This window comes from Neltuma alba, unplaced genomic scaffold (genome assembly GCF_004799145.2).
Source record: "Neltuma alba isolate B1F8T4 unplaced genomic scaffold, ASM479914v2 tig00011439_pilon, whole genome shotgun sequence".
Taxonomy (NCBI): domain Eukaryota; kingdom Viridiplantae; phylum Streptophyta; class Magnoliopsida; order Fabales; family Fabaceae; genus Neltuma; species Neltuma alba.
Genome location: NW_021636121.1, coordinates 407778 through 431170, shown reverse-complemented (window position 1 = coordinate 431170; position 23393 = coordinate 407778). Strand labels below are relative to the sequence as shown.

Here is a 23393-nt window from a genome sequence, read left to right as displayed (position 1 = left end):
CAAAGTCCAATCTAGTTTAACAAGAAAACCGGTCACCAAGTGAACCGGTAATAAACCGGTCGTAAACCAGTCAACTGCTCGATTTGGGGGGTTGACCGGTTATATATTTTTCCCCTCAAACTGCCCAAAACGACATCGTATCATTAAAAAGAAATTTGCACACTGTCGTTCAATCTACACTGGACCCATCGGTCGAATGCCCGATTCCCCCATTCCCTCCTTTGTCCTGGCCTGGCAGATCACAGATCCGCAGATCCCTTCCCCCATTCCTATCGTCCTTTGTTTCCCTGAGTAACTGAGTTTGAGCATGCGGTCGTTCTCCCTTGCAGTGCCGTCGACTTGCCGTGGATAGTGGAGACAGCGGTGCCGGTGGGTTGGTCGACTTTGTGGTGGAGGTGGAAGCGCGGTGGTCTGGTGTCTGTATTCAGCATTTCCTTCTTCATTGAGTTTGGTTCGGTGGTCGACCGGTGTCCCTGTGCCGTCGATTTTCCATAGAGAGTGGAGAAGTGGTGCGGTGGGTTGCTCTGCTCGTTGAGTTTGGTTCGGTGGTCGACCGGTGTCTATATTTGGCATTTTCTGCTCGTTGAGTGGTCGACCGATATTTAACTATTTATTCACTGATTGCTCTACTCTCTCCTTTCGAGTTTCTAGCTTTAGTACTTCTGCCTTTCACCGGATATCTTTAGAACTAGAACAAATAAACAATGTTAGAAGTATTTTGGCATGTTGGCTTATCTTAATGTTGTGGACCGACCAGTAGTTTTGCTTCTGCCATTCTATGGATTAATTTTTGCTTCTGCCATTCTATAGATTAATATGATTCTTTACGATGATTGGAAATATTTTGGCATGTTGGCTGATATTAATGTTGTGGTTGTGGACCAGTAGTTTGTATTTGACAATTCTAGTTCTGCCTTTCACTGAATGTTCCTAATTCTGGTTGTGCCTTTCACCGAATATTGATGTTGTGTTGGCTGATATTTTGGTTCTGCCTTTCACTGAATATTGATTGTGTTGGCTGATATTCTGGTTTTTCCATTCACTGAATATTGATGTTGTGTACTTGTGTTCCTAATTCTGGTTCTGCCTTTCATTGCATATTCCAAATTTATGTTCTGAAGTGGTTCCTAAAAGGCTAAAGCTTGTGGCTCTATTGTTTGTGTTTAATCATTTTTATTAATTTTTGATTTGTTATTTAATAGCAGTTATGGATATTCCAAACAATCAAAGTTCTAGAAATGAAAATGTCACTCAATTTTCCACTCCTAATACCGAAACCTCTTCTCCCACCCCGACTTCTTCATTGCGTGGTAAATCTAATCCTGCGTAGGCACATGTTGCCTACAAAAAAAAGGGGACACAAACTATATATACATGTCTTTTTTGTGGTAATAATTATAGAGGAGGTGGGATAAACAGGATGAAACAACACCTTGTTGGTGTCACTGGTCAAATAGCTTCATGCAAAAAAGTTTTACATGATGTGCGTCATAGAATGATAGAGTCTTTGAAAGAATGTTCAAAGAAAAAGGCTGTTGAAAACATAGAAGAGGAACTAGAAGAAACCCAATTTGATTCTCCAATTACTATGAGTAGTGGGACAAAGAGGAGAGCTCCTAGGAGTTTAAACAATTACTTTGCTCCTAGGACAGCTCCTGATTCCCAACGAGGCATTAAAAGTGCATTAGCAACTAAAGAAGCAAAACACAATGTGAAAATGTTGATTGCTGAATGGGCCATTGTAAACTGTATTCCATTCAAGGCATTTGATTGCCCTTTATTTCAAAAAGCTGTGGATGGTATTGCTTCAATTGGGCCTGGGTTTAAAGCTCCTAGTGCTTATGATTTCAAAACTAATTTATTGAGTGATTGGAGAAAAGAATGTCAGTTACTTATTGAGAGCCATCGAGCTAAATGGAAAAACAACAGTTGCACACTTATAGCTGATGGATGGGTTGACACTAGACAACAGACTTTGATAAACTTTTTGGTGTATTCTACACATGGTATGGTGTTTGTGAAGTCTGTTGATGTATCAGATTTAGTCAAAGATGTCAAAACTCTATTTACTCTATTCTGTGAAGTCATTGAGTGGGTTGGTCCTAAAAACATTGTCCATGTAGTGACTGACAATGCAGCCAATTATGTAGCATGTGGTAGGCTGATTAAGGAAAAGTATAAAAATATTTATTGGTCGCCTTGTGCTGCTCATTGTTTGAATCTTGTATTAAAAGACTTTTCCAGCATGCCTCAAGTGTCAGACCTTGCATCAAAAGCCTCAAAAATAACAATTTTTGCATACAACCATATGGTTTTCTTATCATGATTGAGGAAAAGACCAAGTTGGAAAGAAATTTTACGTCTTGGTGCCACAAGATTTGCTACTACATTTATTATGTTGCATAGTATATATATGCACAAAAATGACTTGCAAGCTCTAGTTGTTGATAAGCATTTTGTGGATCACAAATTATCCAGGACTGAGGCAGGAAAAAATTTTAGTGCCCTCATATTAGATAATCGGTTTTGGAATGATTGTTATCAAGTTGTGAAGATTGTGTCACCTCTCATAAAGTTGTTTATGAAGGCATGCGAAGGGCAAAAGTGGCGATTAAAGAGATGTTTAAAAGGAACAAGGAGTTGTATAAGCCCTACACAAGCATCATTCAAGCTCGATGGGACAGGCATTTGAAAACTAATCTTCATGCAGCATCATATTTGTTGAATCCCGCAATCACATATGATCCAGACTGTCCTAGTAAGTCAAAGTTAATGATGGCGTTGATTGATGTGGTGGAGTCTTACTCAGATGAAGATGTTGATGGCTTTCTAGTAATGAAACAAGCAACTACTTATCGTGAAGGCAAGGAATCTTTTAGTAGACTCTCATGTCAAAAAGCTGCACAAAAATTAGACCCTTGTAAGTGTTAATACTTTATAGTATATTCATAGTTATTTACTAATTCTTATACTATTGTATACTAAATGTATTTTATTATGTAGATGAATGGTGGACATATTATGGTTGTTCAGTTCCAGAATTGCAGCGTGTTGCAATGCGTATTCTTAGTCAAACTTCTACTTCTTCTAGTTGTGAGAGGAATTGGAGTTTGTTTGAAAGAATTCATACAAAAAGAAGAAACAGATTGGAACATAAGAGGTTGAATGATTTGGTGTTCACAAACTATAATTTGCGGTTGAAGCATAGGTAATCTTGAAAATAATGAATACTTTTAGTCTTTTATTTTAATTGATTTATGTTTAATTGAAGTTTTACTTGTCATTAAAGGAGTACATTGAAGAAGAAGAAAAGTTATGATCCAATTGACTATGAAAATATTGACATGGTGGACTTTTGGGTGGCTGAAGAAGATCCCACTCCAGAGTTTGATGATAGAAATGTGGCTACACTTGAAAGTGTCATTAACAATGAAAGCATTGCAAATTCAACAACTCTTGAGAGGGATAACGAAGGTTTATATATATAATTAACACTCTATTCTTAGATGAATATAATTATTTGCATAATCATTAATATTGCTTATTGTCTTACATAGGTGATGAAAATATGGATATTGCTGATCCTCCACCTTTGCATAATGATGTTATCACTCCTACTATTCCTTGTCCAACTGTTGATGTCTCAGTCCATGCCATTGCCAATGACCTTAATCATGATTTTGATTTTCCATAGTGATGAAGATATGTAGTTTATTAATGTTTGCTTGGTACAATGAAATATTTAAACTACTTTTGTAATTTTTTATCTTTTTTCAACTAATTATTATTTATGAATTTTGTTCTATTTTAATATTATGAATTAAATTATATTATTTTAATATGACCGGTTCGACCCCGGTCCAACCAATGACCCTTAACCCACTGTCTCAACCGGTTTAGTCTCCGGTCCGGTTTTTTGTTCCTTGGTATTTATTGGCCAAGAATCTGACCCTTCTCCACTCCTTGTGGCACCATATTTGGTCACGTAAGAGGCCATGTGGCTACGATCAAATGCTCTAAAATCTTTGATCTTGCCAAGTGTCTTGTTTCATAATTTTTCCATTGATATTTTGAATTAATTTGGGGTTAAGACTTCTTAATTGTTTGGCCACCATTTGTATAAAAATTTTATGGATATTCTTGACCCAATATGAGGCCCAAATCTGATTTAAAAAGAAAGAAAAAGTGGAGCCTACACATAAATATCACTTTTTTTAACTAAAACTCACTATTTTGACTATTATTTTAAAAAATAGTTCTGGACCTCCAAAAATTTATTTCTCTCCATCAAAAACTCCCATCTAATATAAAAAAGTCCCTTGAAAAATTTTGGAATTTATCTCAATCCCTAGCTATTTATTTGGGATTTTATTTGACATAGGGCTTTATTGATAAGATTTTGAAGATAAATATTCTAAAATTAATTCCTGCACCTCCAAGGCCTGAAACTAGTTTTAGAAATTCAAATAAACCCTTATAAAATTTTCCCATTTTTTTTCTAAAAATTATTGAGGCTTTTATATATTTAAAATAATTATTTTTACTCAATTTTTACTATTTTTCCCGAAAAACCTCTGTTTTCAGAAAATTCTGTAATAAGTTATTTTCACTTCATTTTTTCCTTTAGAGCCTCCATTGGGATTCTAAAACTTCTAATTCACTAATTTTCTATTTTTAAGAATTTTTCTGGAATTTTTTAAAATTTTTTATTTTGCCCTCCTAGACTGATAAATTTGAAAATATCAATATGAACCCTCTTTGGATTTTATATCATACCTGACTTGTTCAGCAGTCTTCTTTCCCTATTAGCCCTTAACTTAATTTTTCATCCCTCTTATCAAAGTTAAATTTTGTGGGATATGACATAATCTATCCCCTTATTTGCATTAACAATTCAAAATTAATTCTTTGCATGTATGTAACATCTCCAAAAATTCATGCATTAGTTCCATACAGTATTATGCTCAATTATATGTGCCAATTACACCATTTAGTGACACATAATATCAATGGCATGTGTCACACCTTATTTTTATACCACATTATATCTCATTTGGAATAATTTTTATGGCCTTAAGTTAGAAAAATTTAAACTTTAAATTTCATTAATTTTGGGTTACTATTCATTGTAACCCTAACTAAGACGAAATTTTAAAAAATCATAACTAATTTTAAAAAAATCAAAATGAGATGATTCCAAGTTCTACTTGAAGCTTTTAATGTCCTCTTTAAACTAAAAATATCATTAGCATCAAGAATTCATCCATTAATCCTAGATTTTGTGCAAAGTGGTACTATTTATTTGGTAAATTTTTAATTTTTAGGATTTGTGTCTAATTTTGGAAGGGCATAACCTTTTGTACAAAACTTTAAATTTAATAAAATACTACTTGTTTTAAAGCTAAAAATATGATCTATAAGTATGTCAAGTTTCATCCAAAATTTCATCCATTTGTATAGAATTTTATGTGGTCAAACTTGGCCCTTAAAAAGTTAATATTTATCCCCTTTTATCCCATTCTTGTCCTTTTCTCTTCTTTTCAATCCATATAATCTTTATAATCACATAACATATACTTAAGCATGATTCTTTAATCAAATGCTTACATGTAAAGCATCTTTAATTATTAATACAATGTTCCAACATACTTACGATAATAATACAATACTTGTACATAAAGTTCAACATAATTCCTTCTAACTTTCACACTATTTTTCTTCAAGATGGAATCCCTTCCTTATCTTTATCCATACCACTTACCTACCCTATTAGTGTTGTTTGAACACAGAGAGGAATGAGATTTCATGGAAATTTCAGTAGCAAAAAAATTACAATAATAATGTTAAGCATGCAATATATATTACAATTAATTTCATAAATTATATCTCTACCTCTTTGTCACATAAAATCATATCAAATTATTCCAAGTCAATAAACTAATGCATTATGCCAAGGAATATCATGCAAGCAAATCAAACACATTATCATCAGCACTTTCAAATAACATATGGCATATAGTTCAAAGATAATATCATGTAATATTCAAGCAAGTCAGCATTAAAATTATAAATTCCATGCTACCTCTTTTTAATTCAAGAGGCCACTTTGATTCCTTGTTGTTCCTCCTTGTTCTCTTGTTCCATGCCTATTAGTTCATGCATAAACATATTCCAAATTACTAATAATCTAAGCACAAATATTAATATTCAACCTTGAATTCAATGAAATCCCTCTTTTCTTGATTTTTGACATAATTATTTCTTGTTTGTTTCCATTAATCTCTTAGTCCATTCCTACACAAATTTTCATATAGAATCCAAATATCAAATTAGATTTAACAATATCATGCTCCTTCCCCTTCAGTTCACTTTGGTCGAATAGTATAGTCTTAGGTTCTAAAATTTTCTTTTTCAATTTTAATACTTCCAAACTCATGTTCTTCATATATCCCTTTACAAAATCACCTTCTGAATCCATTGGAAATATCAAGACAAAAAAAAAAAAAAAAGCAAATCCTAGGGTACCATTTCTAACTTGGCAGAATTATATAGAATTTAGGATTATAATTTTTATTTTTGATTCTAATGCTTTCAAACACTTTTTCTCACCATATTCTCACACAAAAATACATTCTAAACTTATTAGAATTATCAAATTAAACTGAAACAATTTCTAACCCCATAAACAGTTTAGGCTCTCTTTTTTCCTCATTGTTCATTTGAGAAGTTTTTCACCACGTTGCATTTTGAGAACTCATCTCTCTTCTATAATTGTTCTATGCATTGCGTTTTGAAGAACCTCTCTTCGTCTATATATATATATATATATATATATATATATATACACACACACACACACACACAAAAGATTCAGTTGTGTCATTTAATTAGTCCACATCATCATTTTAACACCATTTACAACACTTCAACATATTTTAACATTACTATACCTTCATGGACTGGCATTTTAAAAAGAACTAATTTTTTGAGACTACAATCATGGGCTTTCAATTTGAGGTACCAAAATCAAAATGGATCCAAATTTCAATGATAAAACATTATATTAACTCTTTTTTTTGGTCCAAAAAAAAAACATTATATTAACTCAAAAAAGTAAAATAATACCTTTAGTCTTCAATATAAAAGCAAGTTAGGGAATTGAATTCAATCCTAAATATAAGTTGTCAATTCACTTTGCCTTCCATCTTTCTCTAAAATATTTCTATTGGTTGTAAAAAATTCTCACCAAGAAATAATTTCAATAATTCAATATATATAATTGAAAAGAATATTTTAAAAAGATTAGCATATATTTATAATAAATAATTAATTTAAATAATTTTTTTAATATATTCAGATTAGTTATTTAATTTTTATATCGAGTAACGAAGTAGTAATTCATAATAATGTGAATGATTATGAGAAATCAAAATGCCAGCCAATGTCATGAGAGATGACAGAATGAACCAATAGTCCAATGCAATGATATAAATATTTAATAATGGGTGAAGAGGTAAATTTACCCATCATAATATTTAAAAGGAGCATTAGACACCATAATAAAATATTAGCTGCAAAAATACATATCAACATTTCAAAAAGGGACAAATACATGTCAATGATTATGAGAAATCAAAATGCCAACCAATGTCATGAGAGATGACAGAACGAACCAATAGTCCAATGCAATGATATGAATATTTAATAATAGGTGAAGAGGCAAATTTACCTATCATAATATTTAAAAAGAACATTAGACACCATAATAAAATGTTGGATGTAAAATACACATTAACATTTCAAAAAGAGGCAAATATACCATCTCGGTTAACTCTCGCAAACGGCCGTTAAATTTTATTTAGTGGGTCCCATCTAGTATCCACGTGTTATGTGTTTATCTAAGTCAATAACAGCTTACTCTCAACCTTTCTCTCTCTCACTTTCCTCCTAACACGTGACCCCCTTCCTGCTACACTCTCCTTCTATCACCATTCTCTCTCTCGTCGCACTCTCTCTTCCTTCTGTCACCATTCTCTCTCTCTCTTTATTCTCTCTCTTTCTACCGCCATTATTCCCCCTCGTTGGGCTACACTGAGACTGAAAACTGTAAATAAAGGTTGGGTCTACTGTCTTTAAGAAGCATTGGGACAAGGCTTGCTCTAGTTACCTCCTCCATTGGCGTTGGTGTCGCTGCCGCTGCCATCACCATAGCTACCTCCAATGATCCCTAAAATATACTCCCTCCGTTTTTTATTATAAGAGACATTTGATGCTTATGGCATGTTCCTATATATAAGAGACGCTTACAAGTTGTTTTATCTTTTTGTGTTAATTTACTATTTTACCCATATTTATTATCTCCAACTCACACTATTTCTTCCTCCCACTTCTCTTTCTTTTAATAATTTAATTGTTCTCTCTCATGCTCTCTCTTTATTAATGAGGGTATTTTTGAAAAAAAATATACTTTTTACACATTAATTGTTCTTAACTAATTTTAACTGTTTTTTTTTATCAACGTATTTCGGTTATTTATCTCTTATAATAAGGAACGGAGGGAGTAGTGAACTTCGCATTTTTTGGGTTGTATGTGAAGCATCAGTATGGGCTTGCCATAATAAGAGCTTTACTTTCCTTGAAGAATTTCAACATAGGCAAAATTGAACTGTTTTGAAAAAGCGACGGAGATTTTGTCTAGGGGATTTAATTGAAATGTAAATGAAGCTGGAAAGGCTTACGATGAATTTAAGGAGAAAGGGAAAACTAGCCACTTTTGTATACCTTAATGGCTTATTCCCTTGGCGTTCAAAACCTTATGGAGAGTTCTCATGGCGGGGATGAGAAGCTTGATGGTTTTCCAATCAATCCAATCGGCTTGATGTGATTAATGACCCACTGGTGAGCAAGTCGAGGTTGGTTAGTGCCGCAATGTCTCTGTTAGGAGCTGTGACGGTGATGGAAGGTTGTCTTGGTCTTCAGGAAATTCGCTGCCGCTTGTGGTAATGGAAGGTTGTCTCCGACGGTGCGGCCATAGTTAACGCCGATGGAGAGGACGATGGTGGCGAGGTGGAGGATAAAGATGAAGAAGACAATTGAGATTGGGATGGTGAAGCCATGGTTTCTGGTTTGTGCTTGTCTTCTTGATTACCTCTCTTCGTCGGCACGTGTTTTTTTCTGCCATGTATGTTCTTCTTTCAGTCAGAATGCCCAGCCATGTTATACATATTACTTTCCACATCATCCCAAATACATTTTCAAAGTAACAGTCAGCATTGATCAATTTAACACAAGTGCTCTTTCTTTTCTTTTTTCTTTCTATAGTGGAAATAGCCACACGTAATGACAGATCACGCTCGTATTATTAAAAGCTTGTGATAAAAAGGGGTTTAGTTTTAATACCCGAAAATAATATTCCAAAGCTTTTGTAGCATTTTTGGGTTCTTTTTGAATCAATATGGGTAATTTTAGACTTAATATTTTATTATGGTACCTAATACTCTTTCTGAATATTATAATAGGTAAATTTATCCTTTCACTTTTTAGTAATTAAAATCTTAAATTTTGTTACATTACGTAATTTTCCTTTTATTTTCAAATAAAAAATTATATAAGTCTAAAGTCTTCTTGAATTTTACTGAAAACACACCAACATCTTTTCACTTTCCACTTTCCATGCTAGATTTGTTATTACCCCATCTGTTATATAAGAATTAAATAACTAATTTAAAGATATTAAAAAAATTAATTAAGTTGATTAATTATGATAAATATGTTTCAATTTCACAAAACTACCTTCTATAATGATGCGTGATGAAATTATTTCTTGGTAAGAACCCTTTATAATCAATGAAGATATTTTAAATAAACATTATTGGTTTGGGACACAGTTGATTAAGATCTTATGTTTAGGATCCTATCCAAACTCTAATTAACTCTTATATTAAAAATTGAACGTAGTAAAATTTTAATAAAATTAATGGAAAAAAGAAGTTTGGGTAAATTGAACTTTGTTTCAACAGAAGTTTGTATAAGGCTTATAAGGCCATAGAATTTTAGCTGAAAATATAGAGTTCATCTTTATTTTTAAAATGGAGGAAAGATTTGTACAAATTTCGCAAATAAAAGCAAAGTTTATCTTGATCGGCTTTCCTGTAGATTCGAAATTTGAAGTGTGTGAAAAATTATGTCTAGGATACCTAAACTCTGCTGTATGGAATCTAAAAGGAAAAACATTCAGAATATTTAGGATATAATCATCGAATCATGACTTACATTCCGTCTAATAATAATATCCAACATAAATAAAAATTTTTAGGCATTCCTAACAAAACTAAGCCTTACGATCAAACTAGTCCCCTCGAAGAAATATATTATCTAATATACTAAAATTTAACTCTTTAACTTGTCCCCCTTTCCTAATCCTTCACAGTGCCACATTAAAACTTATGATTCATCCTTCAAATGTTCATAGGTTCTTAACAATGATGAGAACATTTTAGAGCAGCAAAGCTCATTTTGTATTACCAATGATGAGCACACCAAGTATGACTACGTGACAGAAGGAGCATAAATAAGTGTTAATTGTCAAGAAAGTATGTTTTGATTCTTAACAATAATGAGAATTTTAGAAATAATCTAATAAGAGTCAGCTCAAGATACCAATACATGATGAACACAGCAGTAAATGTCACTGTAAAGACACCTTCAGATGCAAGCACCTCAAAGCCAGCCACATACCATAGGTTATGATATTTGATGAGATGTAGATTGTCATCGTCGCAGTTGCCTCTAATATTTTTTCAAAAAAAGGATAAATTTAAAAAACGTTTGTTAGGTGAAAAAAAATGTTCATGATAGACTGCAATATCTTTTTACAACAATAAGATCTAATTACTTATTTTGATCTTCCCTAAAAGATGGTCAAATGACAATGGAAATCTATAGCTTCACAGAAATATTATCTCCTTTCAAGAATATGCAAAATAATATGATCAAGACAGGGAAATGACTCTAAGGATGTAGCAGAAGTGAAAACATACTCTCGGAGCATCGTTGACTAATTGTGGGCCTTTGTCGGCCACTCTCTCGGGTTCTGGTATCAACTCTGGACCATCATGCTTACAAAATGCCTGCAAAGCTCTTCTAATAAATGGGCGAACAATATTCACCTCCATTGCCGACAAATTCTTAATCTGCAATATCCCAAAAGCCACAGGCATGCTTGAGCATAAACATAAAATGAAAATTAATGATAACATAGGACCCTTCTGTGTGAAGTGTTCATACCACTCTCCCTCTCACGCCAAGCATTCTTAAAACGACATACAATTTCCAAAGAGGATCAAATCTCAATGCTATTGTTATAGGTCAAGAAAAACGATAGCAAGATGCCAAACATCCACCCACCATTTATAGCATCAAATTGTATGGCTGAGTAGAAGATATTTGCTGTATAGCTTCTTGGAGGAGGAAAAGCCATAATAAGCCAAAATCTTGAGTTGAATCTTGTGAAAAAAAATAATGTTGAGAGAACCTTCTCATTGGGGTCTAACCACAATTAAATCTGAATTAATCAGCAATGCTTGATAGCAGATGATTTTTTTTCCTTGTTTGGAAAACGAAAGTCTAAATAGGTGCTTTCATTTGTTTTTTTGTTTTTTTCCCCCCTTTTCTTTTCTTGAAAAAAGGAAGTCTAAATAGGTGCTTTCATGGCATGCAACAAAACAGCCTATCCTTCACTCTGAACTAGATATTGAAATATGGGACATATTACAAACATGATTTTTTTTTTTTGGTCCAAATCTTTTCTTCATCTTTCATATTTGTGTCCTCATAATCAGTAAGGAGCAGCTTCCTTGGATAACTCGATTGACAGAGTATCCCTCTAATTGGTTATGGAGTTTAACATGAGAACATTCAGAATGACGCCTTTCAAATATATTAAAAGAAATTACCTTGACAGCAATTGTACGACCATTGAATGACTCTAAGTCAGTCCTCACTTTATGAAATCTTACATCTCGTATGTCCTCAATTAGAGATCTCACCTTTTCAAATTAAATAGGAGTCAGATCAAGAAGAAACGTTTGACACAGTTGCAGAAGGTGAAAGATTCTTAAACTAACCATATATACATCAGGAATGTCATCGCGTGCACTAAAATCCACAAAGGTATTAATTAGTCATATAAAAGTAACAAACAGAACAAGTTAATGCCACTAAACTCACTGATCAAAGATACGTCTTGAGATTTCTACATAATAAAATGGTAATTTTTGAGACATTTCCTGAGATTCTCGCTCAGCCTCCAGAACTTGAGTTAAATTATCTATTCACAAACAAAGGTGTGGAAATATCAAAATTTCTTTTATCTTGTCACTTCGCAACAATGTAAAAATCATATTAACAACAAATTTCCACATGCTGATAGATCATAAACTTTTTTGTAATAAAAAAACCCTATTCAGATTGTAGATCGGTGAGCCAAAATATTTATTTCATATGAGACACAGAGGATGAGCTAGGTAATTGTGGCTCATTGGTTGCCCATCAACATAGCCTATCCTGTATAACCTAATATATTTACTTGCTTCTAGCAGACTCTATAATATAGCCTATAACATAGCCTACAATACATTTATTAACTCTAACACTCCCTCTCAAGTTGGAGCAATGATGTTAATTAGACCCAACTTGTTACAATATATCCAGTCAGAGCCCCACTAAGCATTTTGCAAAAATGTCACCCAATTAATCTCCTGTTCTGAGATGTTCTAACGGGATAGAGTTGTCTCGATTCTTATCACAAACAAAGTGACAATCAATCTATATATGCATGGTGCATTCATGAAGAGTTTGACCGAGAAAATTTTTTCCACAGGTGAGAGCGCACGCCATAACTTTGAGCATATCCTTGAGCAATAAGACTAGTTTTGATTTGGGCAACTATGCCATCAAGGTTCATTTTGACAGGGAACACCCACTTGCAGCTACTAGTCCGTTACCATTGTCATCAGGAGCCAACTTCTCTTCCTCCATTGCAACACGTCAACCCAAGTGAGATAATGCTTCATGGATAGTTTTAGGAATAGAAATAGTATAACTAGAAACAGGAGACAAATGGTCATAAGAGACAACGGATGAGATGGGATAAGTTTGGTTCCTTTTTACCCTTTTGAAAGGCAATTGGTAAATCAAGACTAGGATACCAGGCAGATCAGGATCAGACTTAAGCAAGTTAGATTGCAAAAACTTTGATTTGATGACAAAGCAAATGGCGAAATGACGAAAGGCATGAGTTTGGACCAGCAACAATATTCTCCTTCTAAACTTCTTTGCTTAAGTATAAATGATATTTAACTCACGTTACTTGTATTCTTGACACTCAGTTTACCACATTTTCATTCCATTTCGGCCTTCCATCACTACAACCCTTAAAACCCTCTTGATTCTTAACATGAATGCTAATTAGTAGTGGAGATTTTAGAGTTACTACAAGCTTATGGTAGGATGTTTGCTACTTGAATTTTGAGTGAAAAGAACCTTAATAAGGAGAGAAGAGTAAGCTAAAACACTTACATTTCTTGAGCAAATCTCTGGTGTTCATGCACTTAGAGTCAATCACACTTTATATCTAATTGCTTGGCATTATTCATTTTCTCATTTTTGTTTTCCTAAAGGGTGTTGATTATTTAGTTCTTAAAATCCCTTTTCAACATATTGGTTTCCTTGATTAAGCCAGTACTTTCTTTGGAATGATTCAAGTCTGTGTTCAGGAGTACAAAGGTTCAAGTGGGGGGAGTAATAGAACCCCTATCTTTATATGGTTTTCTCATGTGTTTTCTGATATTTTGCAACACTTTTACCCTTATTATGTCTGTATTTATAGCTTTTTGATTACATTGATTTATGCATTGCATTTTGCTATTTAAGGGGTAAAAAGGGGGTTAATTTTCTCTCCTTATTTATAATTGCTTATCCATAATCAGTTAGCCTTTATAAAGCTCTTTGTTGTGATTTTCAAGCAATTAGAGAAGGACCTAAGACCTAAGATAGAGCATTGATGGAGCCACAAAGTTATAAGGACCAAAACACAAGAGTTGGAGTGTTCTGCCTCCCCAGGTCATAACATGGACTTCTAAAGTCATGACATGGATGCCCTTTATGTGGAGCTATGTGTTTTGGAGCTACGTCAAGACTAAATGCTCTCTGTGTCCCCAGGTCGCGACATGATATTTTGAGGTCGCGACCTGAGTGCATTAAGTGAAGCTATGTGTTTTGGAATAGGTTTCTGAGCTTCTACACCTAAGGGGGGCAGCCACCACGTAGGAGGAGATCTCTAATCTGTAGATTTGCAAAGGTAGGAGCCACCATCATTTCCTCTTAAGCCTCCATTGATTCCAGACCCAAAACCTTCATTTTTCTTCACTTTCTCATCATTTTCTACAATTCTAGCTGATAAAACTACTCCAACCACCTTCTTCTCTATTTTTCTAACCTCATTTTTAGCTTCATTCATGGTTGTTTATACTTGGACCCATTGTAATCAGTTTGAAGACATGAGAGGCTAAATCTTTAGCCTCTTGGTGATGGAAGACAAAGCTTGAGCTTAAGGACTTAATAGGAGAATTATCAGTCTAAACCTATGCTTAATTCTGTGTTAGAGATTTCCAAATTTAGGGATTTCTACATTTGAATCAGACTTAGTTTATGATTGTAAATCTTGTGTTTAGACTACTTAATGTATTTAGATTGGATGCTGTTAATGTTGAATCATTTATATAAATATGTTAGTTTTTTAATCATTGTGTTCAATTGATTATTAGTGATTATTGATGATTAATCTATGCGCTTGGTATTCTGTGATTGTCGATTGACATTCTGAGGACATTGCATCATCCATTCATTTATACTCTAAGTGGCTTTCAACAATGTTTTAAAAAGTATTAATTAATTTTGATTAAAGTGAGTTTTCATTAATTAAGACATTGGACCCAAGTGATTACTTGGGGTTTTTCTTCAGACTTAGAGATTTGTAAAACTCCTAATCATTTTTAAGAGTAGTGATAGCTGAGTTTTCATTATTAAGAGACTAGTTCACCATAATTTTTCTTTCATCCAAAACATTTCTCCATTCATTTAAAAATACCAAAAACATCTATTTCTCTCACTTTACATTTATTGCATCACCTTTAAATATCCAAAACCCCTCTTTTTTTCTATACCCAAATCATCACGTTTCTGATTACCAATTTAGACTAGGTTGTTTTCCAATAAAGTGCTTCTCGAGAAGAACGATTGGTTGTACCCTATACTATGTTATCTAGTGCAATCATAATTTTGATGACCCGGAAGGTGACATTCCGGTCTGATCAATAATATCCTGACTTTTGGGGCTAGAAGTACTAAAAATAGCCTGAATTAGATAGGCTATCAGACCTTTTTAGCAGAGGTCTCAAAGATGAGAAAGGAAGTCAAAGTAGTTTTAGGGACTAGGCCGCAAAGTGAAAGTTTTCAAAGGCTCTAGTAAAGTCTCAAAGGCCCGAAAAGAAAAAAAGGTTAGAAATAGGCTGAAAGTTAAATTAGAAGCCTAAAATAGGTGGTTTTATGAGGTTGAGCCCAAGTAGGGATAAAACCGTAAATTCAGAAAGGTACAAACCAATAAGGGTAAAAATGGAAAGTAAACAAAAAATTCTAAAAAAAATCCCAGAAAATAAAAAATAATATTCTAAGACTCTTTTGTGAAGAAAAATGATGAAAATACCCCTGGGGCAGCTAAAATAGAATTTATAAGTTTATGGCCCGTAAAAAGTACACCAATTGAGGTAGTTATTTAAAATAGCAAGAGACCTAAAAAATATACATAAAAATGAGATTAAGTAGTCACAAGATTATATTAATTTATAAAATTAGTCCACAATCAGAAAGCTAGTTGAATGGCTTTAATAAAATAAAGAGTCGATTATGCCGATAAAAAGGTATTTTAGTAAATGCTTTTTATGCAAGGCTTAAAGGAAGTGTTATGACCTGAGAAAGTTCATAGATATTCTCTAGAATAATTTATGGAGTAGATAGAAGAATTTTCTAAGCTCCAGAAGGGCATCAAGAAAGCCGGATAATTGTGAGCTAAGCAAATTAAGAAAACTTAGAGATTAACTTTTAATCCAATGGCTAAGATTCAATCTCCCTTCTTTTCCACTAGATTCTTGACACCTAGACCTCCAGAAGAATGATGTAAGGGATGATGCAAGAAGGTGATGTAATGATGATGTAAAAGTACAGTTAAAATTCTAAAATTGTCCTTACCCTTTCTATTAACTTCCAAGGGTATTTTAGTCCATTCAAGGCCAAAATTTGGCTATAAATAGAGCCTCCCCCCTTCATTTTTGGCCAAGATGGGTTTAAGAGGAGAAACTTATCACATCCAGTAATATGACATTTAGAAATAGGGATATTCCTAGATAATTAAGGTTCAAAAAAGACAAGGACAAATAGAAAAATTTTGGTGGAAAATAATTATTATAGTTTCCCAAGCCAATTATAAAAAGTTTGACTAATTAAGGAAAATTGGTCAAGAATAATTATGAAAAAATATTTCCAAACTTCAAAAAATTAAGAAAAAATAAGAGCAATGTTCCTTGACAATTATATGGATTATAAAATTAGTTTTATGACCAAATTACCCTTAGAGAAATTACAAAGGAATTTAAGGGCGATTTAAGCTAGTTTCATGTCTTTTATTTGGAAAATTCCAAATAAATATTTTTAAGAAGGATAAAATCCCAAGAAAATTATATGATATCCCAAGGAATTATAAGAGATTATAGAATTAAAAGAAGATCTTCAAGTATCCAATATTTTTTCCCAATTCGTTTGAAAAGTGGAAACATTACTAAAGAGAAGGAAAATAGTTTTCCTTTTTATTTAATTAGTGGGAAATTAAATTTGAGACAAAGAGGGCAATTCAGGAATATAAAAATAAGGAGAATAATTTATGGATTTGATAGAAAATAATTACAGAGGCCAGAGCAGTGTAATTATAGAAAAGAAGTTAAACCTGGAGTAAAAGTGCACCGATAAAGTGAAGACTAGAGTCTTGCACTTTACTTGGCCCACAAGTTGCCACTTGTCAAACCTCTAATGGATGGTAATTAAAGCTTTCCAAGTGTCAAGCCACCAATGGAGAGGATCTTGACTTTTGAAATTAATTTCATTTGGCATTAAGTTAATTAAGAGAGAGGATTAAGATTAAGTAGGAATATGAAACTTGGCTTTTCATTAATGCTAGTAGGTGAGATATTTTGTGCACATTAAATGAGTAATCCTCCCCCTAAATCAGATGCTAGTTTCGTCCAAAAGCAAACCAAAAGGGAAAAGAGAGAGTTCAAGGAGAAATCAAGAGAAAAGGCACCAACTTTGATCATCCAACTAAGATCCAAGGTAAGTTTTTAGTTCTAAGTTGTTCCTTGCTTTGTTTGCTTGAATTGTATGGTTAGAACTTCTGGTTCTCCCCTTTTTTTTTGAGCTGGCTGAAATGTTTATTGAGTGGGGAAGGAAGTTTGGTTGTTAAAACTTGCTAAAACACTCCAAAGTATGATAGATCCTAGTGCTTGCAAGTGGTTGTAGCTTGTTTTTGAAGTGTTTTCTTTGTTATGTTACATGTGAACCATTTCAGCCAAAGCAAGATCTGGACCTTAGGATGTGTTTTTCAAAATTTTGAGGCTTCCATTGTGTCCAAAATAAAAAATGGTGTAGGGTAAACCTAAAGAACAAGTGTTGAAAGCCATAGAATCAAAGTTGAAATTTTTGGATTTTGAGCCCTAATGGTTCGGTCAGTTTGAAACTCAAAGAAGGAATTTTCTTTTGTTAAATCCAAGTAGATATTTGGAATTTACATGAAAAATCATGGAATGAATCAAGAGGGAATTTTTAGGGTTTAAGAAAACAAACTCTAAAAATTCAAGAACAAAGATGGAAGCTTTAAGGGGTTCAGGAGTTACTTGAAATATGTTGTTGATTTTTATGTGGAATGGTTGATGATCCTTGCTGCCCTTTTATGGATTGCTATGTTAGGGTTTGGCATTTGTGGAAGCAAGAAAGAAGAACAAGAAAATCAAAGAGCATTGGATTAAGGTAGTAAGATTTAATTGACCTTAATGTTAAGTGTTGCATTAATTGCTATACACTTTCATGTGCTATTATGTGGTTGAACTAAATGATGATGATGATGATGATTGTGTAGCTATACTCCTTGCTTTATGTGCCTTGGCTATTGCATGTTAGAGTGCTACATGTATGAGGTAAAGTAGTATTAATAGCAAAAGGTTGGAATGCCTGTAATTGATACATGTTGATGTTTTGGTTGATTTTTCTTGCTAATGGGATTTCATTAGAATCTCATCCCCCATATGTAACTAATATTTTAGGGACTGAATCATCAAAAGGGAGGCTGTAAATCCAAGGATTAATATGATGATGAGCCATGAGAAATATTTATATATGGTTATGTATAAATATCAATGGTTGGTGCTGTAATCCCTAAGCAGGACGTCAGTTTAGAGCCACATTTTATTAAGTTACCATACAATTTTCTGTACAAAATTTGGTATGCTTAAATTTGACGTCATGAGCTTCAAATTGATTGGTAGCACGTTAAAAATGGCCAACTACACGATTTTTAATGATTTTTCAAAGTTAAGGTTTAGAATCTGGATAAAAAGGATTTTTTCCAAATGGACAAAGGTGACTTTCACAAAAATCTGCCACTTTTTCAAATGGAATTGGTTCCCAAGATTATTTTTCCTTGAAATAAAATTCAAAGATATTTTTATAAAATTTTGAACCACTCCATTTCAATTTTTCTAGATTAAGTTATGAATTTTTGAAGTTGGGCCAGAAAATTGGATTTTTACTTGATGAACAGTAAAAATCCAAAAATCAGCATTTTCATGGATTTTTGAGCCCAAGACCATCTAAGGTGGTCCAAATTGGTTTTAATTAAACTTTAAGTGGATTCAATAGTAAGGTGTGACATTTTGGTATCAAAGCAGAGATTCTAGCATAGGGTAGAATGCTCTGCTTAGTTAATGTGTTAGTTAAAAGGAAAATTGACATATTATTGCCAGAGTTCAGATGGAAAACACAATGGATTGAGACGCTAGATCTGAGAAGTCGGTCAATGATTGGGATGTTAACATGACCGATCTCACCAAAGCAGATCTAGTGGGATGGACTATAGGGATTGCTAGCCCAGGATACTCAGCAAAGGAGTCCAACAATTATCCAGAGCATGGGGCTAACCTTTTAGGGGTTACTGTTAAGGATGTAATAAACCTTCCCATACCCAGTGACCTGGTGGATCCCACAACTGATTTGTATTAGGGACCAGTGGACCTAATTTTGACATTCAGTCTCATAGAGAGCTTGTTACCCCAAGTGTACACCCAAGCGACATCCCCAGACTTGGTACCAAGCCAGGGATACCCCCAACACCCACAGTACCTATCCCTGTTTTGATTGAGCTTAAGATCCGTAGTCAGGATCAGCTGAGAGAGAAGTTGGAATTCTTGGGTCGACACATTAGGAAAGATGAGGATCAGCAAGACCCAAACATTTACCTAAAATACCTTCAGGGAGTAAAGGTGTTATATCAAACTCATAGACTGGGTAACCCTTATCTAGACACCAAGGACTGGATCTTTACGATGACGGACATGCTTGAATATTTACCCTTCTGGGTATATGAGTTTTGTCGCCTGAATCAGATAGTGGATTTAGGTGTTGAGGATTACATCTAACACTTTGAAAACTTTGTTAAGATTCACTATTTTTAGATGGTTAGATCCTCGTAAAACTGATGTAGGACTTGTTTTGATACAGTTAACTTGAGTAGGTTAGTCTGGCATGCTTGATTGCTATGTATGTTCCTAAGATGGCTATGTATGCTAAACTATATTGCTGTGACTGAGGACTGATGCTTTAATGATGTATTATGAATGCATATGTTGTTAAATAAAATCCAAGCATGTTGTTTATTTCTTGTTCCTCTATTATGTTATCTGTTAAGTTAGCGCAATGGTTAGAACTCGAAGAAACCCTTTGCCAGAGAGCCCTTAGGACACAATGTAAAGGTCCCTCCCAATCCAATACGATTAATTTTGGATCGCTTAGAATCATAATAAAAGGCTATTGAAGGGTTGAGGGCAGCACAAGCTAGCCAGGAACAAGAAAAGATGCCGTAATAGTAGCAGCAGCAGCAGTGGCAGTGGCTAACCTCAACAAAAGACAGCTAGAGGAAGAAACCTCATAACACAAGCAACAAAACATTTGCCTAGATCGGCAATGCCAATAGTAGACCCTGACAACATCCAGCAGTGGATGACTTGCTTTTGTACGCACAGTCCGCCATCCTTTGATGGAGTGGTTGACGTCCAAGCAGTAGAGAATTGGATTAACTGCCTGGAAAAGATTTTCAAAGTTCTGGACTGTCCGACTAAGCGAAAAGCCCAAATGGCTATTTACCAACTAGAAAAAGATGCCGATCATTAGTGGAAGAACACCAAGATTCTTTTGGATGCTCAGAACACGAGGGTGACATAGGAAGTGCTCCTAGAGCAATTCCATAAGAAATATTTTCCAAGGTTAGTCAGGGATGAAAAGGAAGCAGAATCCCTAACCCAGAAGCGGAAGGATAACGAGTTATTTGATGAGTACTTAGCTAAGTTTAGACATCTTTCGCACCACTTCAGTTACCTCCGTTACCAAGATGATGAAAGGTAGATGACCAAAAAGATGGTCAGAGGACTAAAGCAGTCCTTAAGGGAGATAATTGCTCCTAGGTAGTTCTAGAACTTCAACATTGAACCCTACCGAATTATGGAGAATAGCTTGAACTATTATTTGATGATTAAGCCTACTCCCAAGTTAGAAAAGGAAGATTAGGGTGGCACCTCTTCTAATGTGAATAGGAAGAGGAAGAGGCCATGGGATAACCGAAAGAGTAAGAACGAAGGTAAGCCCTCAATGGCAAGGAATGCCAACCTGCAGCAAGAGTCAGGGTGATAGACAATGTATGGCCAGACAGTATGTCTGCTACAGTTATAGTAAGCTTGGACACTTCTCAAGAGAGTATCTGTAGAATACAGAGAAGGCAAGGGCACGCATCGAGGACAAGTATTTGCCATTACAGGGGAAGAAGCCCGAAAGTCTCCGAAAATGATCCAAAGAGCATCATTATTATGAACTTCCCAGTGATTGTAATGTTTAATTAGGATGCTAATCATTTTCTTCTCTCATATGATTGTTTTAAAGGACTCGGCTTGGTTATGAATATGTTGCTGTATAATATACATGTGTCCACACTAACACATAATAGGATAATTACATCTAATGGGTGATTAAACTGTATAGTTGGTTATGAGCACTGTTATGTTGCCTTAGACTTAATATATATTCCTTCTATGAAGTTGATGTTGTGATGATATTGAATTGGTTGTCGTCCCATAACGACAAGGACAAAACCCTAATCCTACCCTCAAGAGAAATGGAGTTAAATCCAGAATTTAAGTTAAACTTCGTAACGGAAGCCTGGACAGGCAATAGTACGATGAATGAAGCTATGTGAGACTAGCAGAGGTTAAGAGAAAAGTGTGTTTCGTCATGATAAACCAAGGGAATTAATGGCGATAGATGAATACAGAGTGATTACCAAAGGAGATGGTAACTTCTATCGTTGCAAACAAGGGTTCTAGTTATGACGGACGAACACAATAACTCTCAGATGTTGAGGTAGTATCTCAACAAGATATAATGACTTTTAGAGGTCACAGAGAGCAAAATAAGTAGAAGTCAGGAATAGAGTAGTAGCCATTATTTAGAGTTATCAGATTCCCCTTCAAAAAGAAAAAGTAATGATAAGGAGTTAAATAAGATAGTTAGGGGTTGAGTCTTTACACCATTAAGAAGGTGTAAGTGGCAATCTAAGCTAGATAAACTCTTACAACCTTGTTAGGGCTAGGGCACCATGATAGAGTAGCTATCTCAAGTCCCAGGATAGATGAATAGGAACTTTGACACAGTAAAGTCAAGATGGAGAGTCTTAGTGAAATGTCTCAAGGATCAAGAAGAAAAGGATGAGACAGATAGCTATACAGGAAACTAGCTTAAAAGTTGGCATATTCCCCTTAATATGAAAGAGATACTCAGTTGCTTGGGGTTTAGGTTGAGAGGCACTTTTGTTAAGGGATAAGGTCTTGGCCAGAAATCTTCCTAGAGAAAATAGGAATTGGTCCTCCAAGTTAGAATTTACGTTGCTCAAGATGGAGCAAGATATCCTATCCAAGTAGGAAAGGTAAGCAACCGAGGCAAGGCAAGCAGAGTTGACCTTACCCAATGGAAGTATGACTAGCCAAGAACAAAGCTAGGCTTAGATGTATCTGAGCTTAGCAGAGTATTAGAGCAAGTAGAAAGAAGAAGAACCTCAGAGTCCTCTCCCTATAACTTCTGAAAGCAACTACGAATAGAAAGAGAGGCTCCCTTTTTAGGGATGAGATGTCTGGTTAGCACGCTACAGACATAGCAACCAGTAAGAGCTTGCACTCCTTGCATTTGAGATGTTAGGCATTGTGCATGTTAGAGTACGCTCCTATTGAAAGGTAAAGTAGAGGAAAAAGAGGTTGCATAAGTCCTCTCTCTGTAACGTTCTAAAATAGTAAAAAATGGTAAGAGCAACTAAAGGAATAAGAGAACTCCTAAGATAGATTGGTTTAGGCATCAAAAGAGACAAACAGGTATTGGTTCTTGGAATAGTTTTGGAGAATTATCAGTTAGGTGACCAACTGAGAGGAGGTGACTATACTTAGTCCTATGGTCAAAAGTCTCACAAAGATCTTAAGAGTATGGTACCACTTTGGGAAGATAAGGACCAGGGATGAGTTAAGGATATGGAAACCTCCTTCGATTGTAAACCGATACCGAGAGAGTACCCACGACTTCTTTCCAGAAAACCTTATTATTAATTAGGCTGGATTTAATTTCCTTTCGACTAACAGTGGAAAGCCAAGGTTAGAAGAATTGGAGCCGTAAGACTAAAAAAGAGACATTCAGGCTAGTCCTAGATATAGAAAGACCCATGCGATACAGAGACAGGCTAAGTATTGACAGATAAATCCTTAAGATAATGCGAGAGACAAGAATATAAGCTGAGAAGACCTGACTAAAGATAGATCAAGAAAGGGGTCTAAAACAGTAAAATACTAGGGTTGAGCCTATCAGAATCAGTGCCTCAGTTTCTTGTCAGCATTGTTTAGTTAAGTGTTTCAAACAAGAGTAGCCCAAGAAAGTGTGACCCTGGGAAGTAATGTGAGAAAGTGTAAAAGCCAGACTTGTTAGCCATT

General features: G+C 34.5%; 1 protein-coding gene across 1 annotated transcript in view; it reads right to left on the bottom strand.

The window, feature by feature from the left end:
- Window positions 1-10547: 10547 nt before the first annotated feature.
- The window catches only part of LOC114713580 (DNA replication complex GINS protein PSF2-like), a 78742-nt gene continuing 65896 nt past the window's right edge, over window positions 10548-23393 (bottom strand). Inside the window, exons 5-9 of the mRNA XM_028898250.1 lie at window positions 12229-12328; window positions 12126-12156; window positions 11955-12047; window positions 11040-11192; window positions 10548-10788 (exon numbers count right to left, since the gene is read on the bottom strand). Of these exons, the coding sequence (XP_028754083.1) occupies window positions 10771-10788; window positions 11040-11192; window positions 11955-12047; window positions 12126-12156; window positions 12229-12328 (395 nt within the window). The 3' untranslated portion in view covers window positions 10548-10770. The remainder of the gene's footprint in view (window positions 10789-11039; window positions 11193-11954; window positions 12048-12125; window positions 12157-12228; window positions 12329-23393) is intronic.